At 50.5% G+C, this 10182-nt stretch overlaps 2 protein-coding genes across 5 annotated transcripts in view; one reads left to right on the forward strand and one right to left on the reverse strand.

The window, feature by feature from the left end:
• Klc4 (kinesin light chain 4) overlaps window positions 1–8383 on the reverse strand; it is a 16252-nt gene extending 7869 nt beyond the window's left edge. The window contains exons 1-7 of one of the 4 annotated variants that reach the window (XM_029531413.1): window positions 8279–8383; window positions 7372–7444; window positions 6515–6778; window positions 4540–4770; window positions 3135–3216; window positions 2404–2623; window positions 1913–2000 (exon numbers count right to left, since the gene is read on the reverse strand). In XM_029531413.1, the coding sequence (XP_029387273.1) occupies window positions 1913–2000; window positions 2404–2623; window positions 3135–3216; window positions 4540–4770; window positions 6515–6772 (879 nt within the window). In that variant the 5' untranslated portion in view covers window positions 6773–6778; window positions 7372–7444; window positions 8279–8383. Of the gene's footprint in view, window positions 1–1912; window positions 2001–2403; window positions 2624–3134; window positions 3217–4539; window positions 4771–6514; window positions 6779–7371; window positions 8259–8278 lie in introns of those variants that run through there. The other 3 variants (XM_029531414.1, XM_021217582.2, XM_021217581.2) reach the window with 3 other exon arrangements.
• A 164-nt stretch (window positions 8384–8547) lies between these two features.
• Mrpl2 (mitochondrial ribosomal protein L2) overlaps window positions 8548–10182 on the forward strand; it is a 4369-nt gene continuing 2734 nt past the window's right edge. Inside the window, exons 1-2 of the mRNA XM_021218201.1 lie at window positions 8548–8708; window positions 9655–9823. Coding sequence (XP_021073860.1) covers window positions 8613–8708; window positions 9655–9823 — 265 coding nt within the window. The 5' untranslated portion in view covers window positions 8548–8612. The remainder of the gene's footprint in view (window positions 8709–9654; window positions 9824–10182) is intronic.

Raw genomic sequence — 10182 nt, forward strand, 5'->3', positions numbered from 1 at the left:
AATAAATCTTAAAAAAAAAAAAAAATCATTAAAAAGATCTGACGCCCTCTTCTAGAATGTCTGAGGACAGCTACAGTGTACTTACATATAATAAATAAATAAATCTTAAAATAAAAAAAAAAAAAGAAAGAAAGAAAAGAAAGAGCAGTCCACTCTCCTAACTGTTGACCCACACCTCCAGCTACCAGCTTTTTCTTTTTTATTTTTTTGGTTTTTTTCGAGACAGGGTTTCTCTGTATAGCCCTGGCTGTTCTAGAACTCACTTTGTAGACCAGGCTAGCCTCAAACTCAGAAATCCACCTGCCTCTGCCTCCTGAGTGCTGGGATTAAAGGCATGCGCCACCACTGCCTAGCCAGCTTTTTATTTTCAAAGCTTTTAAATGTATGTATATGTGTGTACCTGGATGTATGCATGTATGTATGCATGTATGTATGTATGCATGTATGTATGCATGCATGTATGTATGTATGTATGTATGCATGTGTGTGTCCTTCCTTCCACCATGTAAATTTGGGGATTGAACTCAGGTCATCAGACCTGGCAACATGCAGTTTTTACTGCCTGAGCCATCTTGCTAGCCCAAATTTCTAGACTCTTCCTCTTTCATACAAATAAACATGGCCTGTGAATACCTATAATAATGCTGCATTTTAGGCCAGGCATGGTATGCACGCCTTTTATCCCAGCACTCAAAAGGCAGAAGCAGGCAGATTTCTGGGAGTTCAAGGTCAGCCTGGTCTACACGGCAAGTTCCAAAACAACCAGAGCATCATGGGAAAAGAAAACTGTTATATTAGTAACACGCTATCCATATGGTTTCTGCTTTTTTTCTTGGCACTTCTATAAATCCAACTTCAGAATCTTTTTTTTTTTTTTAAGACAGTGCTTCTCTGTCCAACATCAGATTATTTTGTTATATTTTCTAGGAAGTTGTACTCAACTCAGCTATTTTTTATATTGCATTGTGTGAATCATGTAACAAAAAGTTACTTTCTATCTCTATTATATTCATTAGAGTGTTGTCTTGTTCCATTTCAGGAGGTTATATGTACAGGGAAGATATACTAACTGTGAATTTAATTCCAAGAAAAAACACTTGCCCACTAGCCATAAAAAGAAAGTAGGTTTAGATGTACTGCCTCACTAAGTTTAAGCTAGGCAGAGACCGCTGCTCTAACATCACAAGGCTCTGGCTTCCTAAAAACCCATGAGGGGAAGTGGATTAGAAAAGGGAGTAAGGGGGCTGGTGAGATGGCTCAGTGGGTAAGAGCACCTGACAGCTCTTCCGAAGGTCCAGAGTTCAAATCCCAGCAACTACATGGTGGCTCATAACCATCCGTAACAAGATCTGATGCCCTCTTCTGGAGTGTCTGAAGTCAGCTACAGTGTACTTACATATAATAAATAAATAGATCTTTAAAAAAAAAGAAAAGGGAGTAAGGAGGGACAGATGTGGGCAGATGTGTGCTGAGGAAATGGCTCCGAGGCTAAGTGCACTGGCTGCTCTTCCAGAGGACCTACATCTAACTCCTGGCACCCATATAGGATGCTCTCTTCTGGCCTCTATAGGCGCTGTACACACACGGTACACAGACATACATGCAGGCAAACTACCCAGATACATAAAAATAAAATAAAGGGAAAAGGACTTTTTGAAAGAAAATGTCTCAATTAAACCTGTCATTTTGTACAATTGCTAAACAGTAATATAAAATGTAAGCAACATAAAAAGGAGTCACCAGGCCTCAGAGAACTGAGAGCCACTGAGTTCACCGGGTGGAGGCCGAAAGCTCTTGAGCCTCCTTCCTACGCATGTGGTGAGTGGACTGAGGGCAGCACACAGAGGACCAACAGGCCAAGACAGCAGAGACAGAGGGGACAGAGTGGGACGGAGTGGGTGGGAATACTGACGGCTGGGTGGTCCCGGCCCAGGGTGCTCTCCCGGATGCTGAGGGCATCGTTCAGCAGATGAGCTGCCTCCTTGTACTTATTCTGGTCCCTGGAAAACAGCAGAAAGGATGAGAATGAGTGTGAACCCTGTCCCCATACCATCTTCTCCCTTCCTTCCTCTGAGAGAACTGAGGCACACTTAGAGACTGGGAGGACAGGAAGAAAGCTTCATGACACACCAGGCTGCAGACACTGCCATCTCAAGAAGAAGTCACAAGTCCTCATAAGCAGGAGCCACAAACAGAATGAGGCACATACTCTCTCCAGAGAAGCCAGAGAAACAGAGTCTGAGAGATAAGTTTTCTCTGAGGTGGGGGGTTCAGGTTTGGAGGAAGGGAGGGGTCCAGTGTGGGGACAAAGCCTTGCAGGGTATCCCTGGGAGGCCCAGCACAGAGCAGAGGGAGGTAGGATGAAAGCTGCTATAGACAGCGGAGGACGGCAGCGGTGCTCACCGGTACACCAAAGCCAGGATGTTGAGCATGGTAGCCACGTCAGGGTGACCTCGGCCAGATGTGCGCTCCAGGTCCTCTAGCGCTTGCTTGCAGAGTGGCACAGCCACCTCATAGCGACCCTGAGCTGCATACTGGATGACCAGGTTGTGCAGGGTCCGCAACCTTGCTGGGATCTCATAGCCACCCTGCTGGGCCGCTGCAGCACCCTGTCCACGGGACACTAACTCGTCCCCAAAAAGACAAGGCGTTTGCTCAGAGGACCCCTCCTCTTCCCTTGCTGCCTGCCCTCCCCTCTGCCCTCCCTTTCTCTTAGCTGCTCCCAACCAGGCTCTCAAGGGAGACCCCACACCACTGCTGTTCTCTTAAGCACACCCTGGCACCCGTGCCCATCACAATTCCATGTATTCACTCAGTAAGTCACTCAACTAACATTTGCTAGGGGTATCCAGCACAGCAAAAACATGAAAGGCCTGCGGAGTCCTTGTGGCTCCAGCCCAGGGTTATTCTCCGCTAGACTGCAAGCTTACTTTCACCTCAGTAATCCTAGTACATACCACACTCACTAAGTGCTGATGGGTACAGGGGAGGGAGGGACTCAAGTCCTAGTCTGTAATCTGCTCAGTCCCCAGAGTAGAGAACTTATCTCTGAATGTTGGGATGCTACTCCGACTGGGCCACAGCTTGGAGCACTTCCCGCTGCCCTCGCCCTGCAGCCCCACAGGCAGACTCACAGTCACTGTTGGAGTCCTCCTCCTCCTCACTGGGGAAGAGGTCATCCAGAGAATCTTTGGTGGCATCCCCCTCCTTCTCCTCCTGGAAGAAAAGGGACAACTTGCCAGACCCCAATGGCCTCTTCAGGGGTTCTTCTAAGCCACAAACCCACCAAGCAATGGGGCTGAAAGCTTCTGCCCCTGGGAAAGACTAGCAGCCGACCCGTCATGCGCAGGCCTCCTGAATGGGAAAGCAAGGGATGTTGTGGACAAAAACCGCAGAGCTCTAGTTCTCATCCTGAAAGCTCTCTCTAACGCCTCATTCTCCCTCTTTCTAATGCTTACCTCGTGCAATTATAGCCATGCGATCCCTGTGCACTCACGCTGATTATATGTCTCTCCTGTCTCTCCTGAGGGGAAGGAGTATGTCTGCTCTTACTGACACGTACCCACAGTGTCTAGCTCTGCCTTGGGCTTACCATCTCTTTGGTCAGTGTGGGCTTAGGGCCCAGCCCTTACTGTCTAACACATTTCCACAATGGAAAACGTACTTTTCTTCCTTTGAAATGGCAGCCTTATACAGAGGCTTATCTGTGTGCCCCAGGTAAATCATCTCTTCATTTCCCGGACAGAATAGCACAATAGCCAGCCCTAGGATGGGAGCTATAATACCTCCTCCAGACCAGCGAGCTCCTCTTTCCCCACCTCATCCTTGAAAATCCAGCACAACTTCTACCCCACTTAAATGAAGACACTGAGGGCTGGCGAGATGGTAAGAGCACTGACTGTTCTTCTGAAGGTCCTGAGTTCAAATCCCAGCAACTACATGGTAGCTCACAACCACCTGTAATGAGATCTGACGCCCTCCGCCCTCTTCTGGTGCAACAGTGTACTTATGTATAATAATAAATAAATCTTTTTTTTTTTTTAAATGAACATATGGTTATAATTCCCTCCCAACTCTGTACCCCACCTCCTCTCTGAACCCTTGTGACCATGCCAGCTCTCAGGAATCTATCTATGTGTCAGTCCCTCTATCTGACAGAGCCACATCCACACCGTGTGCTTGCTGCTCTGTCCAGTCACATCCGTGTCCTTGTGCGTGAGCCCAGTTCTGTGCAGACCTGAGAAGGCAGGCACTTTTCACAGCCTTCTCCTTTCTGCACTCATACAGCCCAGGCACAGGGGTACATAAGCAACAGCTCACTGAGAGAAGACTGTAAGGGAGTCTCCTGCTAAAGTGGGCTGTGCTCTCCCTAACTGTAGCCCTTAGGATTCTGGGTTCGAGCTGTCTGACTGTTTGTCTTGCTGCACGTCCTGGTAACTGAGAACAAGACCCACTTTCACATGCTCACCATGCCGTGCCCGTCCTCATCATACTGCCGCAGCTGGTAACTGAGAACAAGACCCACTCTCACACGCTCACCATGCCGTGCCCGTCCTCGTCATACTGCCGCAGCTGCCTCAAGAACTCCAGGTGCTTCTTTTCTTCCTCCAGCTGAGCCACGGCCTGCTCGCTGCGCTGTAGACGCTGCTGAGTGCCCGCTAGCTCGTCCCGGAGCCACTGGTTCTCCTGGCATAGCCGCCGTACCTGGGCCCGCAGCTTCTGCTTCTCAGACTCCACTGTGCTCAGGTGGCTGGCCAGAGCCAGCATCACCTAGGTGGGAGCATCATATGAGCACCAGGCTTTGGGATAAGAGCATCAAGGGGACGGGTGGCCTTCCGGAAGATGGCGGGGAGGAAGCGACAAGTGGCAGTGAGTGGCAAGAGATCTCTCATAAACAGATGTTCTGAGGCTGGAGCAGTGGCTCTCAACCTTCCTAATGCTGGGACCCTTTAATGCATTTCCTCATGTTGTGGCTAACCCCCAACCATAAAATTATTTCATTGCTATTTCATAACTAATATTGCTACATTATGAATCATAATGTAAATATCTGATATACGGGATGTCTGATATGTGACCCTTGTAAAAGGGTCATTTGACCTCCCGAGGGTTACAACCCACAGGTTGAGAACTACTGGGCTGGGGAGATATCTCAGTGATTAAGAGCACTGGTTGATCTTCCTGAGGGTCTGGGTTCAATTCCTGGCGCCAACATGTTGGCTCACAACCACCTGTAACAGCAGTCCCATGGGATCCAATGGCCTCTTCTGGCCTCTACACATACCAGGATTACAGGGTGTAAATAGACATAGATGCAGACAAAACACCTATACATAAAATAAATGAATGGAATTTAAAAAGAGAGATACTCGGGCTGGAGAGATGGCTCAGAGGTTCAGAGCACTGACTGCTCTTCCAGAATTCAATTCTCAGCAACCACATGGTGGCTCACAACCATCTGTAATGGGATCTGATGCCCTCTTCTGATGTGTCCAAAGACAGCAACAGCATACTCACATACATGAAATAAATGAATAAATCCATAAATGAATGAATGGAATTAAATGGATACTCTAACCCCAGTTGTCACCACGCCCATCAGACGCCAAGCCGCCAGTTCCCACCCAGACAGCAGCAGCCTGCCCCAGGCCTCCCTGGTCTCTGTCCTTAGTCTCTAGTGCTACTCTCATCCAGATGACCCAGGCTGAATCCCATCGCCCCTCAGACACCCCAACAGCTCTCTCAACCTGAGGACAGCCTCCCAGCTCCACACTCTCTGTGGATATCTCCCACGGCATCCCCTCCTCATCCTGAGTTATCTACTTTGTGCCCTCACTCACTGTGCACCCTGCAGAAACCCCATAGCAGCTCTGCAAATCACTAAACCCATGAGCCAGGCTCCAAGCAAGGCCTGTGTGCCTGTGCTGCCTGCTGGGGACCATCGATCCCGCGGCTTGCCTCCTCACCCTCTCTGCTCGAACATCACCTTTTAAGTGAGGGATTTTATGACAGCTCTGCATCCTCTTCCTGTTTCCCTCCTTTCTTAAAGATTTATGTATCTACTTTATGCACATGAGTACACTGTCACTGTCTTCAGACACACCAGAAGAGGGCATCGGATCCCATTACATGGTTGTGAGTCACCATTGCTGGGACTTGGACTCAGGACCTCTAGAAGAGCACTCAGTGCTCTTAACCCCTGAGCCATCCCTCTAGCCCCTTCCCTTCTTTCTTTGTCTTTGTCCTGTCCTTAGCAATGATCACTCTGGCACAGTAAATCATTTACTTACTTACCTGAGCTCTAGCTATCTCTCCCAGCTATAATATCAGCTCCGAGAAGAACTGTGCTGTGGTGTTCTATACTGCACCACCAGCATGGGGAAGACTTGACACACAGTAGTCACTTAATGAATGTTTAATGAATCAACAAACCCAAGTTGCTAGGACAAGGCGACCCCCAAACTTGCATCAGGTCCCTGGAACACTTGGCACAACCCTCCCCCCCCATTCTTACCTGGGCCTCGCTCAGCCCCAGCTCAATGTTCTCCATAGACCGCCGCAGCTGCCGGGCCTTCTCATGCACCAGTCCTTCCTCATGGCCTCCCTGTTGTAGACACTCAATGGTGTGCGACAGGCTCTGTAGCACGGCCTGATGTTCACTGTGTAAGGCCTCCAGCCCTTGGCTCACCACCTTGGTGCTGCCCAAGATCTCCTCTTGACTGAGCCGATGCCCTGCAGGCTCATCCCGCTGCCCCAACACCAAGCCTGACATCCTAGGCTAAAGAGAAACCACAGAGTTCAGGTAGGGCAGAGAAAAGACACACTACTAGAGATTGGCGGGCATCCCCACAGAGGGAAAAAGAGTATGGCCGACCCCATGGCTAAGCTGATGAAAGAGAGGAGGCAAAGAGGAGGAGTTTCATGGCACTGACCATAAAGCTAAGGTGAGGGAGAGGAATTAACCCGGATAGAGATCTACAGAACAATCAGGCGGGCGTGGAGCTAGAGGAATTCAGGACTTGGCAATTGGAGAGAAAGCATGGGTTAGGAATAGGACGCAGGGGATCTGAAGCATTGTAAGAATCATAGAGGACTTGTGGAAGAGCTGTGCAGAAAGCAGTGTCCCAATAAAGGGGAAGGACCCAAGGTTAGGGAAGGCGGGGGCAGGAAACAGCAGCCGTCATGGCATGGTTCTGGAAAGTTCAAGGTCTTCAGGCTGCATCAGCAAAGGGACTAAGTCAGGCACCTCCCAACCTGCTGAGCTCCTTCCAAACCACCTTCCGGCCTCACCCCCCAACCAACCCCCCCCCCCGCCCCCGAATTCAGACGGTCTTCCTACTTCCTCCAAACTCATCCCTTTAGTCTCCTTACCTGCGCACAGAGCAGAAGCCCTTGGCTTCAGGCGGCTCCCAGGCCAGAGCCCGGAAGAAACTCTGACCTGAAACTAAGGATTTAGGAGAATTTGTTCTGCCCAAAGTCCAGAAGTCCTCCAGTCCCACCCCTTCTCTGTCACCACCTCACGGCCTCTCAGAGGACCTGGCACGGAGCCCCACCCAGGACAAACACCCTCCCTCCTTCAGTCTACAGGTTCTTCAGAGACTTGTAGTAATGTCCCTCCTTCCTTAAGTCACTCTCCTCATTCCAGCTCTGAGCAGTTACTTTCTCCCGATTAGGTTAAGAAAGGCCGATTTCATCTGAGACCTGCAGCAAGGGGTGTGGTGCGCCTGAGAAGGGAGACCCGGTTAGGATTCCTAACAGGATTACCGCAATCGCCTCCTTCCATAGCTTTGTCAGACCTAATCACCTAACAGGCGCCTTAAAGTGGATGGTTCAGGGATGCGTAGCAGATCTGCTGAGCACAGTGGGGTCAAGGAGCAAGGTTCCGAGCGCAGGCTCCCCAAGCCTGGGGGCCCACAATTCAGGAGTGTCTAAGGTTCCTGCCTCGCCCCGAGGACCGAGGGTGAGGACAGAGTGAGATCGCCAAGGGCTGAGGGGGAGGAAGGGCAGAGTGAGCGAGGGCCGAGGCGCTGCCGGAGACCCGAAAGCAGACAGCTCGAGGTCACAGTCAGGGGTTCCCATAGGGGGCGGGGCAGGTTGTCCCACTGTCTGTCCGGGCGCCGAGGGGCGGGGAAGACTCGTGGGGGGGGGCGGAGTTTTTGAGTCAGTCTAAAGTTTTCTGAGGTTAGTAGGAAGGGACTTATTCATTTGTCCCGGTATGTGGGAATAAGAGTCAGCGCAATCTTAATCCTCAGCCCCGGGGATACTCCCAGAGTCTCACCTGCGGTCTGCCGGTCCGGCTGCCGCCTCCGTGGGTGCTGCCCCTTTAAATTTATCATGGCTGCCGCTCGAGGCAATTGTTTTGACGGCTCCGAGGGGCGGGGACGGCCTCCGGGTCACGTGACCCGGGCGCCCCCCGACGATTGGCTGCGAACTTGTTCTTTAGGGGGCGCGGCAAGAAAGCGTGTATCCCGCGGCGCGGCCGCTCTCTGCCCGCCTCCCCTCGCGTCATTGGAAAGCGACGGGACCGGGACCGGGACCGAGACGTCATCCCAGAGCGCCGGGCTCTGGATGAAGGTAAAAGCGAGCCCGGCGCGGAAGAGCCCGGCCGGCCCATGGCGCTGTGCGCGCTGACGAGTGCTCTGCGCTCTTTGAGCCTGGCATCCGCGGCCATTAGCGCCCGGGTTCCGACTCTGCTCCCTGCTGCTCAGGTAATCCGCTTACCTGGGAACTAGGATTGGTTCCTTCCGTCGGGGATCCCGCAAGGCTAGGCGCGATCCCGTGACCTTCGCTCGCCTTCAGTGTGGATCTCAGAGATGCGGGCTTCCGAGGGCTTCTGCAAGCCTTTACTTGAGCAGGTTGCAGAAGTAACCTTAAGATGCCAACCGTAAACCAGGCAGAGAAGAGGGCTCAACTAACCGACCTCCTGAGAGTTCTTATGCACATTTTGGGCGGGACAGACTGGCTTGTCAACTTGCCCTGCTACTGCAAATGGAAACCTAGAGCCTCGCTCATGCTATGCACTTCCTCTACCTCTCACCTACACGCCTCACCCCAGAACCAGTGCTCTTAACCGTTTTAATGCACGGGTGGGTTGTTGCTGCTATTAGGGACTGTCGAACCGTGGGTCTGGAGTGGGCAATGGTGAATCACACACACACAAAAGAAATTACGGATCTTGCTTCCCTGCATTTCTCAGTCTGAGCATGGCAGAGTTTAGCAGATGTATATTTTATAATCCAAACTTAACCAAACATCGAGTCTACAGCGAGTGGAAAAAGCAAAGTTATTAATCATTTCCACTCATAACTCGAAAATTCCTGAAAACGTGCAGAGGGCAAAAGGCACCCGCTGCTGATGGTGGCGATCGGTGTGTGGAATTTACCAGCTCTGGCAAAGTGAATTCTTCAGGGAAGGAAAGGTTTCCAGGCAAGAACTTGAAAGGAATTGGAAGATGATGAAAGGGAGTATTTCAGAGGTTTACCAAGTGATTACCAACTGGATAAACACATTACACTGGTATGTGTGAAAGTTGAAGGTTGGAGATTAGGGGCAGTGTTCTGAGATGCTTCTGGGAGGTAGTAGCCTACAAGCTGAACTTGGTCTATGTGCTTTCTTGCTTGGTTCTCTAAAAGAGAATATTTCTTTAATCCCTAGACACAGAGCAATGTCCTCCTTCAGCTGCCCCCTGCCTTGATGTCGCCCTCTCACCGCCCAGTGCATATGTCTGTGGACCGCAGTGCCAACTTTGTGTCCTGGAAGAGTCGCACCAAGTACACAGTTAAGCCCGTGAAGATGAGGAAGTCCGGGGGTCGAGACCATACAGGTGGGAACAGGGCCTGGAGCATTCAGGAGGAATGTGCCTTAGGATCCTGGTTTTGTTTTTGTTTTGTGGTTTTTTTTAGGATTTATTTATTATATGTAAGTACATTGTAGCTGTCTTCAGATGCACCAGAAGAGGCGTCAGGTCTCACAGGTGTTTGTGAGCCACCATGTGGTTGCTGGGAATTGAACTCACGACCTCTGGAAGAGCAGTCAATGCTCTTAACTGCTGACCCATCTCTCCAGCCCTATTTTTGTTTTTTGTTTTGTTTTGTTTTTTAAAAAGATTTATTTATTTATTATATGTAAGTACACTGTAGCTGACTTCTGACACTCCAGAAGAGGGCATCAGATCTTGTTACA

The sequence above is a fragment of the Mus pahari genome, chromosome 18 (genome assembly GCF_900095145.1).
Source record: "Mus pahari chromosome 18, PAHARI_EIJ_v1.1, whole genome shotgun sequence".
Lineage (NCBI taxonomy): Eukaryota > Metazoa > Chordata > Mammalia > Rodentia > Muridae > Mus > Mus pahari.